General features: G+C 36.1%; 1 protein-coding gene across 1 annotated transcript in view; it reads right to left on the reverse strand.

The window, feature by feature from the left end:
* HDAC9 (histone deacetylase 9) overlaps positions 1 to 26,432 on the reverse strand; it is a 455,800-nt gene that overhangs the window by 47,900 nt on the left and 381,468 nt on the right. The window contains exon 23 of the mRNA XM_015558167.1: positions 12,459 to 12,592. Within this exon, the coding sequence (XP_015413653.1) occupies positions 12,459 to 12,592 (134 nt within the window). The remainder of the gene's footprint in view (positions 1 to 12,458; positions 12,593 to 26,432) is intronic.

The raw sequence follows: 26,432 nt of genomic DNA on the forward strand, positions 1-26,432 counted from the left end.
GTCAAGCGCAACAGCGTACATAATGGCCCCAAACTGGAAAAAATTCCCTATAACTGTCAAAAGTAGAATAGATATAAACTGTGACATTTTCCTAGAAATTTTTTTTATGAAATGGAATGCTATATTAACAATGAAAATGAATGAACTAGATAGCTAGCTACAACAACATGGGCGAATCTCACAAACATAATGTTGAGCCAAAGAAGTCAGATGCAAAGGGATATATATTTTGTGATTTATTGCATATAAAGTCCTAGAAAAGGTAAATTAAAATCTTCAGTTAGAAATCAGAAAATTGATTACTTTCAGAAATGAGAAATGGAGTACTTGTTAGGAAAGGGGATATAGGGTCTATTGAGGTGCAGATATTATTCTATTTCTTGACCTAATTGATGGCTGTATATGAGCTCTATTTACAATATTTCGTTGGAGCAGAGGTCCTCAAACTACGGCCCGCGGACCACATGTGGCCCGCCGAAAACATTTATCTGGCTCGCCGGGCGTTTTTGCCACCACTGCCTGTCCTGCTTAGCAGCCTACTCGTCCTGGGCCCACAGTGCGCATGTGTGGAATGTCTGAGGGACAGTGAACTGGCCCCTGTTTAAAAAGTTTGAGGACCCCTGCATTGGAGTGTACATTTATGTCATAGATTTTTCCACATGAATATTACATTTTATAACTAAAACTAATTTTAAGAGAGACAGTATTTTCTGACATAGGGAATAGGGAAACTAAGTCTAGTTCTTGAGTCCATGTTATTTCCGCTATTTTATGGTGCCTCTAAGAACAAAGTGAGATTACAAGTTTTGCAGCAGGAACCACAATAGTTATATTCTTATGTACAGGGAACACATTCACTTACAAAGGGAACTGAAAGTCCCCCTACAACATGCAAAGCAACTCAGAAAAAAATTCAGAAAATTTCAGTTGTCAGGATCAAAGATATTGTGGAACTTTGGAAGAATATGATGATCAAGACCAAGAGGATAAGGGAAACAGATTGCAATATAGACCTGACCCTCCATGTTAATGAACTATTATAAATTCCCTAGTGAGGAGGGATTGGTGGTTAAAACTCAACTTCCATTTAAATAATTGTCTTAGAAAGGTCTGCAATTAATTGTATATGTTTAATTTGATTGCTTAAGTAGATCTGGTTATAATTTTATCCATATTGTGATTCATGAGTCATTTTCAAAATAACCCCTTTTTGTTCATTTGAAGTCACTAAAATCCTTGAACAAATAGATTGGGGGGAAAGAAAAGTTATGATACTGACAGACTACTGAGATTCTTCAGATTGATTCTGTCTGCAGCCTATGTACATGTGGATGAAGGGTTACACCACATTGCAATAAAGAAACATATCTAGCCAAGAGGAGTGACATAAATCTAACAAATCTTATGAGAGTACCAAGAAGACCAAGAAGCAAAGTGTACAGTCATGGCCATTCAGCTCACATTGCATATTGAATGAATTCCTTGAATAAAATAAGTGAGGCAAGTGGGCTAGACTCTGAGATTACTGCTATGGTTATTTTTCTATTAGTTGAGTTTTACCCAAAACTACCACACCTTGGAGAATTGTAGGTCACACAATATATCAGCCATTAAATGACGAAGAAAGATTGTGAGGAAGTGCCTCCATTCCAAATAGTACCCCATAGTTTCCATGGCACTTAACTATGGAAAGTTTGGAAGAAATGGAATACTTAAATACCAATGGCAATAATTAGCTAAATAATAAAAATTGAATTTAAAGGTAAAAAAGAAGTAGTCATAATGGTCTATTGGAAAGAAAATAATAAAATCAATTAGTTGGGTAATTCAGACTATCAATATTTTTGTTTAAGCACTGAAGTAAGATTGTAGGTATGCAATATAATCTGAAAAAATTTCAACCTACATAGTTAAGTTAGGGAAATACTATATATATAGAAAGGTGTATGTTAAATAGAAGTTTCAGTAACATTGAAAGGAAATTTGCTCAGTGCTATATGTATAGTTTCCTAACATAATGTCCATAGTTTCGACATCAATTGTTATAAGGAAGGCTAGTTATTATTTTACATAACATAAAATGTTATGTGCCAAAATCTTGCTTCCTTGTCCCTATTTTTACAAATAAGTTTAAGTCCTCATGTTTCATTTTCTTTGATCCTTGGTTTTCTTGTCCTCATTTGCTTTTTTAATTTTCTGTTCTTTAATCTACTAATTTGCATGTTTTAAAAGTGTTTTTCCTTATTTTTTTGTTTAGTAGAAAGATTTGTACTATACTCTTTTCCAAATGTTGATTTTTGCGCTAAGAAGAGCTGTTTCACATCATGTAGCAGTGATGTGCTGGTAAATGTTTAACAGCTGGCTATTTAAAAAATAGCTCTAATTTGTAGTATTTGCTGATTTCTGTGGTGTAAATATTCCCACCATGGCCTATTTCAGGCTACAATGTGATGTCACTGAACTCAAATTTGAGTAGCTAATACACAGAATTTGAGTAATGATATACAGAATTAGCTCTCACAAGCTATTAAGAGCCAGGTCCAGCATATCACTGGGAGGGTATAATTTTGTTCATTGATAATCTGGGGCAAACTAATCCTAATGATTATTTCCATAATACATTTTTGTTTTCTCCTATGAGATTCTGCCATCTCCCAAATCATACATTATTTGGTTATTACAGTACTTCGAAGTATGGGAATCATTTGTTCAATGCTTCTGTATTTCCACAGAAATTCTAATTCCTTATGATATTCAGTTCCACTTAGCCAGCCTCACTGTTTACTTTTATTACACTTACAGCAGCCTTTCTTCTGCCAAAAACAAAACAAACAAATCCAAAAGGAGCCATCCACTATTTCAAGAAGTCTTAATCTCTGCCTTTCCATTACAACAGATACATCCTTTCCCTGTACCTTAGTTTGTCAAATCTCGTTTTTATTCAAGATCAAAGTTAAATGTTACTTCCTCTATTACTAGGAAAATATTCCTCTGTCCAAATATAGCTAAAAACAAAGGAACATACATTTCCAAAGTACTTTGTTAATTTTTCTTTTATTTTTACTTGTATTAGAACTTGAGCACAAAATAGATGCCCACTAAAAGACTACTGAATGAATGTACAGATAAATGAATGTCATAATATGTTTGCTCCATCACTGAAAAGAAATACTCCCTTGCTTGTGTTGGTAACCAGAACCCTATGAAGAGTCCAGGTTTCCAGCCACATTCCTTTTAACACCTTCTGAAAGCCTAAAGACAAACAGTACAGAAGATCTGCATAATGGAATTGTAATTATCCAGGTAACTTCTACTTCATTTAGCATTTGCTAAAACACATAAACAAACCAAAAAACTAGTTACTTTGGCTCTGCTTCTCATAAGCCTTGTTGAATATAATAAATGCAACATCGTAGGCCCTTTCTGCAATGGAAAGTATCTTCAAATAATATTTTCAAAATATTTTTAATCTCTTTAAAGTATTTATGCATTCTCTTCAGAGTGTGGATAGGTTTTCAAATTCTAAGAGAAGATCATGGAATGATCTTCATGTGTGATTTTGGTTTATCACACATTTCCCTGTATTAAGTTCCCCTTCTTCTACTCATGAACTACAAGCTCCAAAATAGGAGCTTGTAAGCTTTCCCAGATTCACACCAATTCCCCAATGGAGCCAGCCATACATAATCTAAAAGGATGAAAAAGATGGCATCACTACTTCCCCATTCAAACTCTAATGAAAACAAACCCCCGATGAGCAACTTGGACAACATCTTAAGAGTTCACCTCGAGGGTGGTTGTCAAAACTTACTAGAGTCAATTCCACAGACTTTTTCAGCAGCTTTAGAGCAAAAAGTCATCTTGGAAAGATTATCAACATACACAATCACTAAGTTTAGCCACTGTTGCTGAAATCCAAGTCAAATGAAAGCAGCTGAGCCTACTCAACAGGAGACAGCAGTTATTAAAAAGAGAAGGAGGAGATAGAGAGGGGTGAGGGGAGACAGAGGAAGAGAGGGAGGGAGGGAGGGAGGGAGGAAAGGAGGAAGAAAGGTAGGAAGGAAGGAAGGAAGGAAGGAAGGAAGGAAGGAAAGGAGGAAGAGAAGAAGGGAGGGAGGAAGGAAAAGATCTAGAAGCCAACTTTATAAAGAATGGGGGAGATCAAGAGAAAATATGCTATAGACTCTATGTTGTGCTGAACCTTCAGTACTAGAGGCTTTGGAATCATCTCAACAGCTTCTCTTTACGGGAATTTGTATATATTCTCTAGCAAGCTTAAAACTGTCATTTGTTCTGTTTTGACAGATGGTCTTTTATTTTTTGATTTTTTGATAGGAGGTCTTTTAATGGTTATGTTCTCAACTCATTACACAAAGCTCTTACCTACAGTATGTCTTCTCTTTTCACCTGCATGAAGTTTTTCAATGTTTTTCCTTTCAGATTCCATAGGAATGCCAAATGCTTAAGCTTTTCTCACTTCTTGTGAAAGCTTCCCCCTACCCCAACCCCCAGAGGAAGCAACCCAGGGTGTCACTAATTGGCTTTGCAGAACAGTAGGCATATTTGGCCTTAAAGAAACTGTGGCATCGTTTGCCAGCCAGCACAAATGCAGGTTACCAAAATCAGTTTCTTTTGAGAACCCTACAGATTTTTCTGTAACTAATTCTGAAAAAGATATGACTATTCACATCAGTATCTTTGAGGCCATACCAAGCAACCTAATAAGTCTTCTCATTTGGGTAGTCACTTCAATTTCTTGCAAACTCCAAGCTGGTGTTTTTAAGTGCTTCACTCACGAAGTTCAAAAATATTCATCATACACTGATTGAACTGACAAATCTAAGTCTGAACTTTGCCAAGAAAAAGGGAAAAAAAGGACTTCAGGTATGTCTTCAAAATCAGTTGCCTCTTGGAATTTCCTGTACCATGCTCAAATTAATTTTAATCCAACAGTATATTATTTTGACTGACCTAGTGAATATTTCTTAAAAGAATAGTTAAAAGGTGTTTTGTTAACTAGCTTACTTTCATGATAAAAATATTTAAAAATATGAAATGCCTATTTTGGATGAAACACTCAGATAATTTAATTTTTTAAAAAATAAAGTTTTTGGTACCCATCTATGTATCTACACTGAGATGCAGAGCCAAGAGTTCATGCTGATTTTACAATTCCTTTGGGTTATGTAATTCATATTATTCTGCTGATAATAAGCCATATGAAGCAACATTTTGCTGTATTGACATGGCCTGGCCAAGAACAACAAGGAAAAGAAATAGCATTTAAAAAACTGGCAAAATGTTTATGAATTCTAATCCTCTGCACATGAATAAATACATCTGACAAAGTGCAGAGTCCCTCCAAAAGGCCCTTCTTGACCTTCCTAATTTGAGTTCAATTGCATGTTCAGTGTTGAGAAGCCAAAGTAGGTTCTGCCCATGTTTTAGTCCCAAGCTTTACTACATTTTGTTATTTGTGAAAGTGAAATCCCAGATAATAGGTTATAATTGCCCTATTAATCACTTGAAAAGGGAATTTGAAGGAAAATTAGGATTTGAAATTGCATAATTGGTATCTGAAAGACAACCGTTTTTATTTTCTTACCTAGAGCTTACCAAGTAAAATTACTGTAAAAACTACATGTATGTACTTTTTAAAAATGTAATATGCCTTGTATATTACTTTTCCAAAGGAATGAAATTTAAAACTTCAATGTAGTCATGGCTGTTGGTCATGATGACCTTTGAACTAGAAAAAGAAATACAGAAAACCAGGCATTGGATTATAAATTATATTGTCAATGAAAGTGAGAATAACTCTTTGTTCCTTAAGTTGTTTCAAATATTACATTTTCATTTCCTTTTTTTCAAATGAATTATAATGTACTACACATATGTATTTTTCTTCCATTTTTCATTTTTAGAAATCTTTATTTCTCTTAAGTTTTGTAACTCTCTATATTGACAGACTTAACAAACCAAAATTTACTTCTCAAAGTTCAATATTCCGAATTCATCTGGTATTATAAAAATACCTTGTTGGAATCTAGTCTTGTTTATAGCCCTAAGAAATCTCAATAGGAAAAAAAAATACAGAAAGACATAGATTCTTTAAACTTTTCTTTCTTTAGTGCTTTATGAACAAATTTTTGATTATGCTTAAGTAATTGAAGATAGCCAATAAAAGGGGGCTTATAGATAATTAGAGTTGATTAAGCAGTCAATATTGCCAATAATCATTTCAATTATCACATACTAGAATTTTTAACATCTATATACTCACATGGCCAATGATACTTCTATCCCTTCCTCTATCTCAAGCCTGGTCTTTCTAAAAATGTAGAGAAACGGCATATGTTCAAACTTTAAATCAGGTGACATATTTCTAATGTCAGTAATTGTTCTATAAAAACAGTCTACTTGATCTGTAGGATTAGGTCGTATAATAAAATGACCACAGAGATCCCAGTCAAAAGAGCATACATGAAAGGAAGATATAAAACACATCCAATTTGCTTTTTAGTAAACTGAGATAAATTAAGAACACCACACAACGGACTTGAATGTGTTCTGAAACAGTCATTGCTAAAAGAAAGAGACTACAGGAAAAATTATTCCATCCTCATTAGAAATAGTCCCCTGAAATAATAGAATGGGCAAAATGCAGAGATTACAAGAGCACTGTGCTCAAAGACAGCCAGTGAAATCTATAATTTCCTTTCACATAGTTGGAAAAATAGTTGGCTTTTGCAAGTGGGTAACATTTCCTTCTGGGCAGGTCAGTCATCTGTAGGCCATAATCTACAACCTATAGTTAGGTTTTCTGCACATCTGGCATAAGCCTTTTTAATGCAAATATTAAAACCAGTTGGCTTTCTTAAAATGTTTCTATATTTAAAGTCAAATAAGTAATTTGAAAATGTAAAATATATCATCTGATAGGCAAATAGAACAGCCCAACATTAACTGATAATTAGAAGTAGCATTTATTTTTTGCACCTCTTAACTGGCATCAAAAACCCCCAATATTCTGTTTGACAGTATTTTTTATAGGAATTTTAGAAAGACTCTAATATTTAGAAAACCTTAGACAGCTTGAATTATGTGTGATCTGAAATAGCAGTTCACTAATAACAAAACAAATAATTAGGTAGTTACATCCTTTGGGTTATTGAGCTGTCTAAAATTATACACAGAGTAAATGCTTTAATAGCACTCAAGTTTTCTCTCTCATATTTTCTTTCAAATTTAAAATGTATATATTCTCGTCAATAAATATGGCAAAATAACCATGTCAAAACTCTATAAGATAATGATGACAATAAAACATATATATTCAGTGAGCAGAAAATAGTTTTCCCTTTATAAATAGTGCTAGAGGCCCATCATGAAATTCCTGCACTCTGGGGGAGGGGTGAGGGGAGGGGGAGGAGGGGTGGTCCCTCACCCCAGCCTATGCCCTCCCGTAGTCTGCGAGTCCTGCAGGAGTCCGGGAGCCCATGGGGAGCGGACCTAAGCCATCAGTCAGGCATCCTTAGTGCTTAGGGCTTCTGGCTGAGCGGTGCTCCCCCTGTGGGAGCACACTGACCACCAGGGGGCAGCTCCTGCATTGAGCATCTGCCTCCTGGTGGTCAGTGCATGTCACAGTGACAGGTCATTCTGCCATTTGGTTGATTTGCATATTAGCCTTTTATTATATAGGATCGGCCCAAGCATTAGCTACTGTTACAAAACATTATGAATCATAGATTTTTAAAATAACTGTGTATATGTTTATTTCATTAAAATGTAGTATTTCAAGTTCATGAAAAAAGTAAAATATGTAAAATAGTCATAACATCTGTATACATTCACTATAAAAATAAATGAACTAATAACATTAATGAATATATACAAATTGAAATATTTGTGAAATTGTAATTAATTGGTCCAAAAGCTTGCTGTGATCTGGAAGTGAACTTCATGACGATTTGATGTGACATCTGCTGATTAGTCAGGAAAATATGTATGTGATGTGAAAGAAAAAATATTACCTTTGACAATATAGATTTAAGTTCATATCTTGGATCTAATGCATTCTAGCTGCATGATGTTGAATGAATTTCTTAAACCTCTTTGACTCATTATTATCATTTGTAAGATGGAAGTAATATCTCTTAGCATAGAGAACTCATAAATGGTGACAAAATGTTTATCAATATTTTTATGACTCCAAACCAAGATGGTGACATGGGAAGCTCCTGAATTTTCCTCTTCCTACAGATACACCGACTATACAGCGATAAATAGAGCAATTCCCTCGGAGAGAATCCAGAACGTAGCTGAGTAACTCCTACATACTGAGCATACTGAATGGATGAGAAAATACCCACATCAAAAGGGTAGCAAAGGTTGAGACATACTTGCACCATTAACAAACCCTTGACATAGAACCATACATTTGGAAGGGAACCCCAAACTTCCAGTTTTTCCCTGAGGAGTGAAGGATTTGGAACATACATCTAGCATCATATATTTTAAGTTTCTACCCAAGAATGGTCTCTCAAAAATATCTGGCTGAGAAAGCTCATGTCCCTGAGTCCCACAGGACTTTAGCAAACAAAGAAACAGTCCTTAACAGGTGTGTGAGCACTTGCCATGACTATCCCCCAAGAGCTCAGTGCAGAGGGAGCAAGCAAAACAACCCATTTCCCAGTCTTTCCCTGGAAAGGGAAGTACATACTTTACAAGCTGCTGCCTGAGGAGTCTGGCTTCTAATTAGCACACACAAAGGTGCTGACCGTGATTTTCCCCAGAGCCTAAAAGAGCTCGTGACACCTCTTTCTGCTTTACTTCAACAATAAAACCAAGTCAGCAATATCTACCTGGAATGAGTATGCTCACATACCAAGCACCCCAACTTTATGGCTGTTACCCAAAGGATGGGACCTCATATAACCCAGCCCTGATAGCCAACACAGCATGCATTTATGAGTCTCACAAGACTATAGCAAACAAAGAAGTTTTAAAACCAGCACAGGCACACCTCCCTAAACCCATGGGCTATACATCCAGGCGCAGTGCAGAAGGAACAGGCAAAAATGCCCATCTCACAGTTTCTTTATCGAGGGAGTCAGCTTTTAGTCAGACTACACCTAGGGGCTGACTGTACTCCTCACCTTAAGGGCCCTCACAGGTCTTGGCATACACTCAACTACTGGGAGCCACTAATAACAACGACTGCAGGTTGGACAATCACAAAGGGTTGAATGGTAAACAGGAACTTGCACTGGGATGATTGATGATACTCATCTTCTACACAAGACTGGGAAAAGTGGCTGCTTTAGCCAAAGTGCACAAACCAACAAAAAGAGTCAAGAAAAATGAAAAATAAGTAAACAAAAACTCAGGGGACTATATACCAAGCAAAAGAAGACAAATTCTTCAAAATTAACAAATTAAGATAAGTGATTTACCCCAGAGTATTCAAATAGAATAAAGTCATAAAGATGATTACCGAGGTCAGGAAAACAATGCATAAACAGAGAATTTAACACAAGAGGTAGACAATATTAAAAGGTATCTAACAGAAATCATAGAGCTGGAGAATACAACTGAAAAATTCAATAGAGGAGTTCAACAGTAAACTAGACCAAATGAAAGAAAGAATCAATGTACTGGGCAATGGGCAGTGAAACTCATCAAATCAGAGTGACAAAAAGAAAAAAAACACATGCAAAACATGAAAAGCAGTAAAGATAGTTTAAAAGACTTATAGTACCCCACCCAGAAGACCAGCATATATATTCTAGGGGTGACAGAAGGAGAAGAGAGAAGGAAGAGCCTGAAAGCTTATTTGAAGAAATCAGGGTAGAAAACTATCCTAATTTGGGAAATGAAACAGATATCCAAATCCAGGAAACCCAAAAACTACCAATTAAGATGAGCCTATAGAGTCACACAGAGCACGCTATAATTAAATTGTCAAAAGTTAAAGATGAAGAGAGGAAACAGCAAAAGAAAAGCAACTTGCTATATGTAAGAGAAACTCATTAAGATTATGAGTGAATTTTTCAGCAGAAATTTGCATACCAGTGAGAAGTAGGGTGATATATTTAAAGTGCAGTGAGGAAAAACTGACAACCAAGAATACTCTACCCAGTAAAGTTGTCCTTAAGAATAGTTTTGTACACAAACAAATGCTTAAGAATTCATCACCATTAGTTTGGCCTTAAAAGAAATGCTATTGGGAATTCTTCAAGTTAAAATGAAAGGAAGGTAACTAGTAATATGAAAATTTAGAAAAATATAAAACTCACTGGTAAAGATAAATACATAATTAAATTCAGAATACTCTAATACTGTAATTGTGGTAGGTAAATAACTTCTAACTCTAGTGTAAAGCAAGAGATAAAAGTATTAAAATAACTAAAACTATAATAATGGATACACAATATAAAAAGATTTAATTTTTTTACTTTAAATACATAAATTGAAGGAGGGTAGTGAAAAAAATGTAGAGTTTTTATACACATTAAATGTTAAGATGTTATCAGCTTTAAATACGCTATTATAACTATAAGATGTTTTATGCAAGTATTATAATAAAACAAAGCAAAAACTGATAGTATTTAAGCAAAAGATAAAAAAAGGAAATCACACATACCAATATGGAAAATCATCAATTTATTAAGAGAGGAAATAGGAAACTACAAAACAGCTAGAAAACTGCAAGATGGCAATAGTAAGCCCATACATATCAATAATTACTCTAACTTTTCCAATCAAAAGACACAGAGTGGCTGAATGGATAAAACAAATAAGACCTAAGTCTATGCTGCCTACAAGAAAATCACTTCAGTTTTAAGGACACACAGATGGAAAGTGAAGGCATAAAAAAGATATTCCATGCCAATGGAAACCAGAGGGAAGCAAAGTTAGGTATATCAGAAAAATATGATCTTTAAGCCACAAGCTATAATTAGAGTCAAAAAAGTTAATATATAATGACAAAGTGGTCAATTCTTCAAGAGAATGTAACAAGTATAAATATTATATGCCCAATGTAGGAGAATCTAAATTTATAAAGCAAATATTAACATATCTAAAGAGAGAAACAAAAAAAATATAATAATAGTAGGGGACTTTAATACCCCACTTTCAACAATTGATCGATCATCCAGCAGTAGAAGGTTCTTCAAAAAATTAAAAATAGAACTACCATATAATTCAGCAATCCCACTTCTGGGTACTATCTAAAGGAAACAAAATAACTATCCTGAAGACCTATCTGTACTCCCATGTTTACTGCAGCATTATTCATACAGTCAAGGTATGGAAACAATATAAGTGTCTATTGACAGATGAAGGGATAAAGAAAACAGACATATAGATATATAGATATATAAATATATGAATATTACTTATTCTTTAAAAAGAAGGAAATCTCATGATTTGAAACAACATAGATGAAATCTTGTGATTTGCAACATCTTCAGGGCATTATGCTAAGTGAATATACTGCATAGTGTCACTTATGTGAAACCAAAAAAGAAAAAAGAAAAGAAAAGCAGTCAAACTCATAGAAACAAAGAGTAAAATGATGGACACCAGGGGTGGGAGAGGTGGGTAGTAAGAGGGGTGTTTTGGTGGTGGTGGTAGGTGAAGATAGGGAGAGGTCTGTAAAAAGGTTTTAAGCCTTTCGTTATACAATGAATAAGGCTTAAGAATCTAATGCAAGCATGTCAAACTCAAAAGCTAACACTGGCCTAATAAACAAGACATGCAGCCTGTGGGCCACGAGTTTGACATGCTTGATCCAATGTATAACATGGTGACTACAGTTGGTAATACCGTATTATAAAACTGAAATTTGCCAAGAGAGTGGAACTTAAAGTATTCTCACCAAAAATCCCCCAAAACCAAACTGTAACTATGTGAGGTAATGAATGCTTTAAATTAAGTTAATGGCAGAAATCATTTCACAATGTATATTTAATTACCACATTGTATCTGTAAATAAAATACAGATTTATTTGTCAATTATACCTTGATAAAGCTAAAACATTTTTAAAACCTTTTCCTCCCCATATAATCATATTGAAAATGTCAAGAGAAATTTTGAGTTACTTCTTTTTCAGTGTTTCAATGTTCATGGGTTGGGTCAAGTATGCAAAGCCTTTCTCTTCCCAAGGATTATCTTATTTATTGAGTTCTGCCAATAACTTGATTGATGGGGATGCAAGTGGATTGTATAACTGGGCAAAAGTTATTGCATATCACAGGAGAACAGGTAAACTTCTCTTACCTAAGGCTTACCTTCTTTCTTAGAATTGTAAGAGAAACATTGTACTCTCTGAGTACTTGGGATTTAAAAAAAAACACTTAAAAATATGTGTGCATACATTCCTGGTCCTTGACCCCTGCACTTTTGTGCTTTTAGTTTAGTTTAGTTTAGTTTTGTGTCTTTTGTTTTTTACCTCATTTCCTAGAAGGGCATTTACACAGGCTTCTGATGCATCGCAGATGGCTGTGAGATCATGTCCTCCTTCTAGAGCCAACACCACGTGTCCGTCAGCCAGTGTCATCAATTGCTTCGTCAAGTGACCAAAGCCTACCATAATACAAAGAAAACATTTCAAACTAGTAAATCAAAGAGGATGTCTATTAGAATCTAATATTACTTGAGCATTTATTCTGTGCATGTCCTTTCTCAGCACTTTCCACATGCTAGCTCATTTAATACTCACAATAACTTGATAAATTAGGTCATGTTATTATGTCTATTTACAAATGAGCGAACCAAAGAGTAAGATCCTAACAGCTAAGAAGTATCACGGCCAAAATTTGCACAGGTCAATATGCCACTCACCACGGCACAGTACATGCAAAACACAGTCTACAAGTACCTGGATGAAAAAATCAGTATACGGCCAATATTAATATGTTAAGTAATGCCATTTGCTTGACATTTGTTTCCTTTCACCATCATCTGTCTTTATCTTTATTATAAAGGAAGTTTTCTATGTACCACCCCAAATTACTTTACTATCACATTAGATTTTTATAGACATTCTTTTATTCTGAAATAGTCAATAAATGCCAAAAATAACATCTATATATGTTAAAAAGTATAATGATATGACAAACATCTGGTCACTGACCTCCCAATTTAAGGATAATATTGTTAGCAATAATTTTGACGCCCCTGTGTGCCTCTCTCAAATGACATCCCTCCTCTCCACAGAATCAGGATCCTGAGTTTGTGTTTATAATTGCTTTCCTTTGTTGAATTTGCTTGTTTTTGAACTTTGTAAAACTGGTTTTATACTTTTAAAACTTGCTCTTTTCACACAACATTTTATTTTAGCTCATCTCTGCTGATACATAAAGGTATAATTCTTTGCTATTCTGATAGGCCATTTTATGAGTATAGAAAAATTTATTTACCCATTCTCCTGTTGACAGGTACTTGAACTTTCTATTATTTCAAATCCCAGTGTTTTGTTATACAAAGAATGCCTCCACACACACTCTTATACAAGTGTTCTGTGCACATGTGCAATAGTAGAGTCAAATTGTCATGGCTTAAAATCTGATAATAATACCAGATTATTTCCGAAGGGCTACTACCAATCCTCTCTCTGTGAAGCAGTGTATATAAGATTTCCAGTTTAGACACATCCTTCACAGCATGTGGTGTGATTTGCTAAATGGGTAGAGGAATAATGACACATAACTGTGTTTTCATTCAGTATAAGGTGAGACTTTTCTATTTCTACTTTGGATATTTTATTTTAAATAGATTATGAATTTAAATTATTTCTGTACAAAACGATGCTTTTTCTCCTATAATTCTATAGTGTTGTGAGTGGCATTATTAACACTATAACATTATCAATATTTCTCACATTAACCCAGGTTGAATTTATGGATTAAAATGTTTGGTTGTACCCTAACTGTTTTGCTCAGTGGATAGAGCGTCGGTCTGCAGACTGAAGGGTCCCAGGTTTGATTCCAGTCAAGGGCATGTATCTTGGTTGCGGGCACATCCCCAGTAGGGGGTGTGCAGGAGGCAGCTGATCGATGTTTCTCTCTCATCAATGTTTCTAACTCTCTATCCTTCTCCCTTCCTCTCTGTAAAAAAATCAATAAAATATATTTTTAAAAATGTTTGGTTGTGATGTATTACCAGATAGATTTGTTTCACTAATGCTTCCCCCCCCACACACACCTATGTCCATGAATAGGATTAATCTATTATTTTCCATTCTTGTATTGATCGTATTGACTTTTGATATGGTTGAGACCCTCTTTTTCCATTATCTGACCCTAGAATATTGTGTAGAAATCTTATGTATAACTATTTGAATCTTGTATTCTTTTTGAGAAAGATTTTTAACTATTGATAAAATTTCTTCAGGGATTTTAGGAGTACTCAGCTTTCGATATTTCCCTGTTATATTTTTCTAGAAATTTGTGGCTTTTTATTTGTGTTCAAATTTATTGGAATATTTAATAATTATTTCCATTATCTTATTTTGGAACAATAATTAGACATACGTGAACATTGCCATTATATCCTCAATGGTCTTTAACTTTTATTTCATATTTTCTGTGTCTTTCTGCCCAGCATTATATGTACTTTTGATTCAGATCTATCATCCAGACTTTCTCTCCAGATGTATCTAAACTGCTGTTTAACACTTTTATTGATATTTTCATTTATAATCATTTCAGTGATTATATTGTTCAACCCAAGATGTTCTATTAGGCTATATTTTATTTTATTTAAATATATTTTTATTGATTTCAGGGAAGAACGGATAGAGAGATAGAAACATCAATGATGAGAGAAAATCATTGATTGGCTGCCTCCTGCACACCCCAAACTGGTGAATTGAGCCCACAACCTGGGTATATGCCCTGACCAGGAATCAAACTGTGACCTTTCGGTTCATAGGTTGACGCTCAAGGACTATGCCATGCCAGCAGGGCTAGTTATATTTTATATCTTTCTGTTTTCAAGCCTCTGTTCGTCTCTTAAGTGGTCAGGTCTTTTGTTTGAAAAGAAAAAAGATGCTCATAATGGAGTTTGACGAACTAAAAGAAAGTCTATAAAATTATCAAATAATGAAACCCCACCAAACCAAACTACATTACTTCCATTTTGTAACAGTTAAATAATATCATTCTTAAGCTTTAGAATGCATAGTGTTTCAGTTCTAATCTGGTACTTGAATCTAGCTAGCCATGGACAAGATAAGTTCATTTCCCCATACCTTGAAACATTGCAATGTGTTGATTGTATCCATTTAGCTATTATTTTGATGAAGTCAAACAGTCACTTTATAATTATCCTATGTTTCTAAATAGTTGGCAAAAATTGTTCAAAATTAATATAAAATGAGGTAAAATATTGCAACATTTCTCATTTCCTATGGGTGTCATTTTGACCCCAATAAGAATCTTTTCCACAAGCCACTTAGGAATGAGGCTGACTACACTAAACTCCACTTTCTTGTCTGATTACTATAAAAAGAACAGTAAGCTTTTGGAAAATGTGTAATGCAAAGTTCTGATCCGTAAAGCTTAGAAATGTCCTTGGTCTAAGTCAAGGTTAATAGCATACAGCAATTAGTTCCATTCTAGAAGATTAAAAAAACAAACAATATCCATAATACTCATAGGCAAATATTTCTGCTAATCATACCGGTAAATATTCTGGACAACATTTCCTATAACCTAAACCAGGCTACAGTGATAACTGAAAAAGATATAATAATGAATCAAGGCAGTACACTATATCTTTCTTACTGAAGGGTCCTAGCAATTGAGAATTCAATGATCTAAGTCATGACTGAGCAGATCAAATCACAAGGATTTAAAGAAAAATGGAGAGAGAAAGCCCCAAATCTGATTTAGGTTCAATCTTTCCTCTGGGATTAAACAAAAGTCCCATAAAATACCAAATTTAGATGGGATAAAAAAAAAAAGTGGAAGGAAAGAATGGAATGAAGCTAATCTTTGATCTCTATCCAAATTCCTCTTTCTTTTACCTACAGGGTTTATTTCCATTCACATGTTGCCCATGTGATCTCTGGAGCCACAGTTTGAGGCAGCTGAACTCTGAGCTAAGCATGCACAAAACATTCACATGAAATAAAGAATGAAACTTCTATAAGGTTTGTGTGCTCTCTTCCAAGTAAGGAAGACAAAAAAAATTTTTAGTAGCCTGAGTTCTACAGTGTCCATTTCTGCAGTATGTACGTGCATGTATATATATGATTAGGAAAGCCAAGTTTGGTTACCAATCTCAAGGTATTATTTTTCAGGGCGTGTGACATAAAAGTTTCAGTGGTGTGTGTGTGTGTGTGCGCGTGCGCGTGCGTGCGCGCGCACACATTTATTTGGAGATCATGTAACATTGTAATAGGCATAATTTCAAGTTTCATTTAATAGTTTTTACTTTTAGCTTCACAAAAGGCACAATAGCTCATTGTACTTGTCATAAGAAACTTAATTTGCACAGTTGAAAAACTGTAGCAGAGGCCAGAGCAAAAAATGCTTTCCTCAATAGCATTGGAGCATCCTCGGTGTGAAGGCTGATAAAAAAGAAGTGATCAAGTGAGAAAACATGTTTGTAAACATGATATCTTAGGCCCAAGCAATCACTGGGTATGGGAATGGAACTGGATTATTGAGTCCAGGCATACCTTTAGCTTCTGAATTTCTGTTGGTAGGTAGGTCATCACTTAAGGAGGAGCCTGAATGCCTGGGGTAAGACGAGCATGCTCAGGTGAGCAACTGGCATGAAATATATAAGGAACTCATACAACTTAACAAAAGGATGACAAACAATCCAATTCCAAAATGGGCAAAGGATCTAAATAGATAATTCTCCAAAGTGGACATACAGAAGACCAAGAGACATATGAAAACATGCTCAAAGTCACTAATCATCTGAGAAATACAAATTATAATGACAATGAGGCATCACCTCACACCTGTCAGAATGGCTACTATCAACAAATCAACAAATGACAAGTGTTGGCGAGGAGGATGTGGGTGGGAATGCAGACTGGTGCAGCCACTGTGGAAAACAGTATGGAGTTTCCTCAAAATATTAAAAATGGAACCTCCATTTGACCCACTGATATATTTCTAGAAATATATCCTAAGAAACCCAAAACACCAATCAGAAAGAATATATGCACCCCTATGTTCATATCAGTGCTATTGTAATATCTAGAAACAGCCCACGTGCCCATCAGTGGATGAGTAGATAAAAAAAGCTCTGGTACATTTACACCCTGTGGCTGTAGAAAATAAGGAACTCTTACCATTTGCAACAGCATGGATGGACCTGGAGAGCATTATGCTAAGCGAAATGAGCCAGTCAGAGAAAGATAAGTATCACATGATCACATCATATCTGGAATCTAATGAGCAAAATAACTTGATGTACAAAATAGATACAGAGACATAGAACCATGGAACAGACTGAGGAATTTCAGAGGGAAGGTGGGTTTGGGGGGAGAGTGGGGAAAGATGAACTGGGGAACTTATATTCATATAGCTCTTGGACACAGACAATAGGGTGGTGAGGGTCTGGGAGAAAAGACGGGGCGGGATTGAGGGGGTCAATGAAAAAAACAAGAACAAAGGGGGCATCTCTATCTAATACATTCAATAATAAAGATAAACTTAAAAAGGGAGAAGGAAAGAGAATTGGAAAGGTATTTTTTTAGTTAAAAGTCTTCTGTTCAGTTTTAATTGATTTACTAGAAGCAAGTTTAATATTCTTGTTTCTAAAAAGAATATGAAATAAGTTGTAAATATGGTAGTAGTTTAACAATTTTCAGCTTGAATTCCTGATGGTCCATGAGGGCATGTTTCTGCCTAAGAAGTCATATTGTGTCAGCATTTTTAGTCGTTGAGAAAAATTGTTTGAAATGAAAGGTTGATCTAAGAAGCCTCAAAGAGTAACTTTAGATAGGTATTTAATAACTAAGACACAAAGAGATTCATTCTTTGAAATAGCACGTCTCAAACACTTCTCTATAATGTTTCCCAAATTGTTCCCAGAGAAAGTGGTAATGAAAGGAAACAACCCTAGCTTTATTTTAATATCATTTAAAAACAACTATTTTAAAAACCAAAATTAGCACATGTGCACTGTAGAAAATTTAGAAAATAGAAAAAATAGTGTGACATATAACATATAATAAATATATGTTGTTATATACTATATATTGTATATTACTTAATAAATAAGAAATAAAAATAGTAATACAGTAAAATAATTTATATATAAAATGATAAATCTGTAGTTGAAGTAGCCAATTCCACTTTGTGGTATTTTATGCTTATTTTTATGTATTTTAAAAATGAAACAGGATCATATTGTAATTTTTTAAACTTTCATTTACAAATACCAATATAGTGTGAAACATTTTTCATGACCTGTACAATATCATTTAAAATGTACTAATATACCAACCAATTCTCTATTTTTAGGTACTTACGTTTTTACTAGGTTTTCTGGTTTTACATACTGTATAAGATTGCAAATAATATCCTCTTGTATGGTTGAAGTGGCCACTACATACTAGCACTTACCTAATTCTATTCTTATGTATTATTTCAGAATGGAAAGAGGCCTGCTCTGAATATTATTGCTTTTTCTTTTCTTTTCTTTTTTTTTTTTATACCAAAGAATGAGATAGACATAAAGAGTAAAGCACAGCCCTCGCCGGTTTGGCTCAGTGGATAAAGCGTCGGCCTGTGGACTGAAGGGTCCCAGGTTCGATTCTGGTCAAGGGCACATGCCCGGGTTGCGGGGTTGCGGGCTCGATCCCCTGTGGGGGGCTTTCAGGAGGCAGCTGATCAATGATTCTCTCTCATCACTGATGTTTCTATCTCTCCCTCTTCCTTCCTCTCTGAAATCAATAAAAATATATTTTTAAAAAGAGTAAAAAACATATAGGCAAAAAGAGAACAAATTGCAGTTAAAATGTTATAAACTTCATTCTTTTTTTATGCACTCAAAAATAGTATTTATTATTACCTATTTTCTTATATTACAACTAGGGGCCCAGTGCACAAATTTGTGCACCTTGAAAGGAACTGTGGGCTGCAAGACTGGTGGGCACAGGGGCAGGTCTCGGACCATCTTCTACGCTTCTGATCCCCGTCCCCTGTCTGCTGGCAGCCCTGCTCCCACTGTTATCGCTCCTACATGCTGATGGTGCCAGCCCCACTTGCACCTGCTGATGGCACAGACAATTGGGGCTGGCGCCAGCAGCTGGTGCAAGAGGGGCTGGCACTTTCAGCGGGTGCGAGTGGGGCTGGTGCTGGCACTGGGTGTGAGCGCTGGGTGGGACCGTGGTGCACGGGAGCAAAAATTTTTCAGTAACCACCAGGGGCTCACCCCGATGACAGTGACCAGAGCCCTGCCTTGGTCTGGCACCCCCGCTCACCTGCTCTACCACCCTGCCATGGCCAAAGCCCACCCTGTTCCATGCTCTGCAGCCTGCTGCTGATGCCCACCATGTTCCGTGTGTGCCCCTTGGTGTTCAGCACACATCAGTTGTTCGGTTGTTCCACCATTCGGACTATTTGCACATTAGCCTTTTATTATATAGGATGGGGTCTTACTCTAATTGATTGCTTTTTAAAATTAAATTTATTAGAGTGCCATTGGTGATTAAAATTATACAGGCTTAAGGTATACAATTCTATAATTCATCAACTATATATTTTATTGTGTATTCACCACCCTAAGTCATCTCCTTCCATCACCATTTATCCCCCTATACCCTAAACTTCATTCTTTAAAAACCTCTTGTATGTTCAGCAATGCCAGTTGTGGATAACTAAAACATTATTATAGAAGCTCAGGGAAATGAGAGATACTCTGAAAAAGTCTATTTCTATTATGAAATTGCAAATAGTGTGTTGGAACTCTCCAGAGATGCCAAAACTGAGAGAATACTGCTCTAGGCGGGACAGAAGTCCCTCTTCAACATACAATTAATTACCATTGCTATTTTGCCATTTTGTAATAGATCAGAGGTTAGAATCAGCAGCCAACTCCCAAAGAAAGGTACTTGGGCCATGATTCATTTGGTTAATAAAGAATAGACAAAGTGATTGATTAGACAATTCTTTTATTTTTAAATCCTTCCCCAAGGATAATTTTTCCATTGTTTCTAGAGAGTGGAGGGGAAGGAGGAGAGGGAGAGCAAGAGGGAGAAACACTGCTGTGAGAGAGACACGTGGATTGGTTGCCTCCTGCATGTTTTCCCACTAGGGCTGGGGAACTTGCAACCAAGGTACATGCCCTTGACAGGGAATCGAACCTGAGACCTTTCCGAGGGCCAAAGCTCTAGCCACTGAAAGAACAGGCCAGGGTTGGACAAATCTTAATCTCTGCGTATAAATACCCTAACTTTGCTTATGCCAGTCTCCCATTCACTTCGTGTGTGTGTGTGTGTGTGTGTGTGTGTGTGTGTGTGTGTTTCCCATCTATATTTTCTGAGTCTGTTGTGGAAAAGTTTCAAGCATAAAAAACAACAAAAATGAAAGCAGGGAGTCCCACTCCCACACTGCCATTCAGCAGAGGTAGTGGAGTGAAGGCAGTAGTGACAGTCTCTTTTAAAATACTGACACCTAATGTTATTGATTTATATCATTTTTGAAACTTTCTGATAGGGCTAAAAGCCTCAATAACAATGTATGCACTTTTTTTTTAACCGGTTAATCTCCTTTGGGCCTGAGATGTTTGTGAAGACTTCGTTGCAGATTTCATACCGTGGGATCAAAGGAGGCACAGATTTCTGTCCCATCTGAACTTGAAAGTTCATTTTGCACATCCACTGGCATATTTTCTATAGTTATGTCCAGAAAGGATCTCTGAAACATGCACGTACTGAGAAGTATAACTACAAAACCGTAGCCATCTTCCTCTCTAAACCCCTCTGTCATTAAGTTACCATGCTGTTCTTAGGAAAATGCAGTCAAACTCAAGTTGAGAGAGAAGTCCGGGTAGCATGTGGCTGTCTCATGCACTGGGAGGCTCGTGAGCAAGACTTCAAAGCAGAGTCTGATGGTTGCAGATGGGAAGAATGCTTTCCCCAGAAATACCTTTTTAAGATGCGTGGTGCTGTAATTCATATGGTGGGCACTTGTGATTCATTCCTGATGATGTTGGGATCATTTAACTCACAAAACCATTGTCACTACCATAAAGTCCTTTCATCTGAAGCCAAAAAGGTTTATTTCATGCAAATGAAAATTTTTCATTAAAGTATCACCTTAATAATGGGCAAAGATATATCTTTTCTGGTCGTGTTTAAAATGTAAATTTATGAACGTATTCTGAAGATTCATTTGATGTTATGATCTTTATTTATTTGATGTCCCAGGACTCTTTCCAAGTTCATCGAAGCCGGAAATCAATTTTAGAAGAAATATGGAGGTTATTATCACTAAATCTTTCAGTTGGCTTATTCCAAGCAGCCCTATAAATACTGCATGTGTTCCAAAGAAGGCACTTTCAGCCATAGTAAAAATCCTTTTACCTTTGTAGTCAGTAATACTCCAGGAGGTAAGTTTACAGTCTTAGCACCTTTGAAAACAAATGAATAGTAGGTTTGTAACCTAAACAAAGCCTGAGACAATATTCCAATACCATTATTACTGAACAATTAAATGAAAAAAACACTTATCCTTGGGAATTTCTGAGAGTGAAACGGCAAGAAAGGTTGACTGGTATTTTGACCATCTACCCATTCATCCTGCCATCTATACATCCATCCGTCTACAAATCAACAATTATTTTCTAAATACTTACTATATGCCACAGATTTATATATAAATCTGCTACTTAAAACGGATATGTGAACCTCAGTTTTCTCACCTATAAATATAAGGATTATTTAGTCTATTTCATAGATTTGAAATGTATATATATGTATGTATATGTATATTCATAAAAAGCCATCTCAAAAATTAGATTATATGTCAACCATTTCCTTAGTAAGTACTTTACAATTAATACATATATGAGTGGGAAAAAAGATAAGCACAGTACATTGAACTGAGCTTGGCACATAACAGGTAATTAGTTTTTATATTTTTTAATAAAAGATTTTAATCATGTAATTTTAAATCTAGAAATGAATTTATCTTTATATAGTCCAATTTTTCACTTTAAGAATGAGGAAACAGACTCAGAATGTGAGTTATCAAGGCAAACAGTTAACAACAGAATTTGAGGGGGAACTCAAAGTTCTCAGGGAATGCGTTTTCCACCAATCAGCCAAATCATAGATATTATTATTGCCCATATTTTCAGACATGAGTTCCAGTTCAAAGGAAACTTTAGAAAGAGTTCCTAGACACCAAATGGCTTTAACAAATCATTGCTATGTTGTGTTAAGTGTAAACAAAGCTGAAACATGTGAATTTAAATTTCCCTTAAAAAACATAAATCTAAAACCAGTAAGAAAAAAAAAATCCCTAGAAAGTGCTTTTGGATGTTATAGAAGCATTCCTTCCCAGCCTTCAACAAAATTGTTTTTGCCAAACCCCAACTGCAATTTGATTTGCCAATCACTAGTTTTTGCTGCTGTTTTCAATAATGCATCAAACACATGGGATCTATTCTCTCATCGATGCTCATACGTAATTGGCCAAGTGGGATGGAACAAGAGCAGGACAGAACATGCTAAGCAATGATGATCCCATTACAGTAGTTTGCACTACTCGAATTCAACCAATATTTAGTGGGCACATACACTAAAAGTATCTAGGGATATACAAGGATGAATGATGTAGTTCCTGCTTCCAATGAACTAAAATATAAGGGACAGTACACAGATGACTATAATTTAACATAGGACAATTGTTATAAAATAAACACATTTTCTAAAGTTTTTATAAGGCTTAATAGATGCATGTTTACCTGATTCCATTTTAACTGGAGAGTATGGTAAGTAGAATTCTCAGAACGACCCCAAATGACTCTTGCCTTGTATAAACCCCTCCTCTTTGAATGTGGGAGAACCTGTGAATACTATATATTCCCGTAATATAGCAAAGAGATTTTTCAGTGGACTTTGAATAAAACAAAAGAGAGCTATTACAGGAGACCTTTAAAAAGCAAGGAATGTTCTTCAGCTGGTCATATACAAAGAATTCGAGTGACTGGAAGCAAAAGAAGGATTTGATGCACCATCCATGGTTTGAGAATGGAGGAGATCCATGTGCGAAGGAATGCTGGTGGCTTCTAGCCCACAAGAATGGGAATCTCAGTCCTAAAACTGCAATGTACAGAATTTTGGCCAACAACCTGAATGAGCTCAGAAGAAAAGTCTTTTTCAGAACCTCCAGATTAAGGATCCAGTCTGGCTGATATCTTGATTTCAACCTTGTGAGGCCCAAAAGCAGAGAATGCAATGAAATTTGCTCAGACTTGTGACCTATAGAACTGTGCGGTGGTGAATGGACAATGTTTTAAGTTGCAAGTTTTCACACATCTCTGAATAACTACAGGTCTATTATAATTTCACTTTATGAGGTAAACTGAGATGAAAGGAATAACAATGGAAATTATAACAAATAGTGACTCTCCAGTATTTGTCCGGTGTCAGGTCCTAGTCTTTTTAGATAGATGTTTCATTCACTTCTCACACCAACCTCATGAGATAGCTACAGGGAATACCCAACTTTCTATAGAGGAGCAAACAAAGAGAAGTTGAATCATTTTCTCAAGGTCACACAACTAGAAATTAGGAATGTCAGGACTCAATTCTGCTGTCTGAATTTAGAGTCTGAGGGGTTTTTTTTTGATATATATATATCGGAATCAAACCTGGGACCTTTCAGTTAGCAGGCTAATGCTCTATCCACTGAGCCAAACCGGCTAGGGTGAGAGTCTGAGGTTTTAACCACTGAACATAATGCCTGTTTAAAATGAATGAGAAGAGCTCCACATAATAGTGTTAAAAATCCACACACATAAAGTATGTTTACTTTTCATTTAGAATGAGATGATGTAACTGATGCACGTCACCATGTACCCAAAGAGTTCATCTGTTCTCACTGTTTTCTGCCCACTTCCCCCACACTAAGTGACAAGTGCCAGTATGCTGAGGAATAAGACAGGTCCTCAACAAATAGTCTGTTTGATCTGGAGGAGGTGGGTTGTTGGAAGAAAATAAGATTGTGATGAGTTTTCACTTGTGATGAGACACTTCACATAGAGTCAGTGCTGCTTCTCTATTACCCTGAACCAAAGCCAGAATCTGTAGGTCACTTTGTTTAAAAGAAAATGAGAGCTCACTCTTGGATGAACTTGAGTTTATGTAGATTACATGACCTTTCTCAAGCAGATATTTATAGAATTGTGAACTCTCCTAAAGATACATGGGCTCTATCAAAGTACATGATCACTGGCCACATCAGGTTGGAGGCTGCAAAGCTTTTCTAACTAATATACCTTGTGCTCAAGGGATTCTAGGAGCTCTTATATGGCTGAAAGATTGTACAAGTGAGAAGACCGTGGGCTTGGAGGTGGGTAAGCATGCTAGCAAAAACTCTAATCTCACTAGCATAGAACAATGAGCTCAACACACTGGCCACAAAAACACTTGCCATTGGCTGCTCACACTATTCAGGATTAAATTTTCAGTATGTTAACAAAATGACTGATGTATACATAATAGAGAGACTTGGCTGAATGTGTGATAACAATTAAGTTTATGTGGAACTTACTAAAGGGTAGGCTGTGTGTTATAACTTATTTGATGCTCACACACACTCACAAACATAAAAGGTCTTAACATGATTCTTATTTAGAGAAAACAAACACTGAAATGTTAAGTACATTGCCCAAGGTAAAATAGCAAAGGTACGATTAAACCCTCTGACTCTGAAGTCCATGCTTTTAAGCACAATACTAATTTTTTTTTTTTTTAAATTCAGGGCCCATAGTGGTACTGGATAGCAAGTTTGGGAGAAAAGCAGAGAAAAGCAAGGTCCTAGAAATGTTATGCTCTTATGATATATCTACTACAGGATATATATTTTTCTTTTTTAAAGAACGTCTTTGCAAATATACTGTGGCCATTATAAGAAGAAAATCTGTTTCAAAGACTAGGGCGGACCAGTGTCTGGGGAAGAAATTCAGGTCCAAAGAAATACAAAGACCAAAGAGGAAAGTTAAATCCTTCTTTTCACAGACTATTTCTTACACAGTTCTGTAAAATTTAAAAGAATTTCATTTAGTTTTATACATAAAGTGAAACTAGAACACCTGTCTTTAAGAGGATTCAAAATAATTGTGGTTGATCTATTCAAAAAATATTTGTTGATTTCAAGTGTATATTTCTATGATGCATGATCTGTATATTGTTTTGTATACCCACCACTTAAAGGCAAATAATCTTATTAACCAAAGTCACCCCAATAAATTAATCTTAAAAAGATGTTTGAGAAGCTACTATGTAACAGGGACTGTGATGGCCAAGTAGGATATGGTTTTGAGCACAAAGAAGACAGTCCCTACCATCGTATCACTTACAAACTAATATTAGTAAGAGCTAACATCACCAGGCACCATCCTATATGCCTGAAATGCGTTATCTCATTTAATCATCACACGACTGCCAAAGTGGGAGATTGAGTTATAAAGAAATTGACTTGCCCCAGCCACACAGTCAATGGCAAACTAGTAAGAAATTAATTGGTTGACTCCAGGACCTGTCTTTGAATCCACTCATCTATGTATGAATCCAAATAATGCTAAAGCACTAGTTTAATGTATTACTCTTATAGTCACAGCACCAATTGTGTCTGAATAATAATCATCAAATATCAAAGAACTAGAGGCCCAGTGCAGGGATTGGTGCACATTGAAAGTGAACTAATTATAAGGTGGCCGGTGAGAAGAGCCCGACATCCCCTGGAGCCAACCTCCCACGGTCCCTCCTCGGCTGCCTGCACTTGGGACAGTGCCAGGGCTCGAAGGACATCTGTGGAGTGAGTTGGGTCCCTCTGGCAGGTGGGGTCCCTCATCCTGGCCTGAGAGAATCAGGCCAAAACCTGCAGTCTGACATCCCCCAAGGGGTCCTGGAGTGCCAGAGGGCACTCTGCAAAGTTGCTGTCACTCTGCGTTGAGTGTCTGCCCCCTGGTGGTCAGTGCGCATCATACCTACGGGCCGCTTGCTTAGTCATTTATATACATACCGTATTTGCCGGCGTATAAGACGATTTTTTGGCCCTGAAAAATATGCCTCCAAGTGGGGGTGTGTGTGTGTGTGTGTATGTGTATGAGTGTGTGTGTGTGTATGAGTGTGTGAGTATGAGTGTGGGTGTGAGTGTGTGTGTGGGTGTGTGGGTGTGAGTGTGTGTGTGTGTATGAGTGTGGGTGTAAGTGTGGGTGTGAG

Source organism: Myotis davidii, unplaced genomic scaffold, assembly GCF_000327345.1.
Source record: "Myotis davidii unplaced genomic scaffold, ASM32734v1 scaffold168, whole genome shotgun sequence".
In the NCBI taxonomy this organism is placed as follows: Eukaryota; Metazoa; Chordata; class Mammalia; order Chiroptera; family Vespertilionidae; genus Myotis; species Myotis davidii.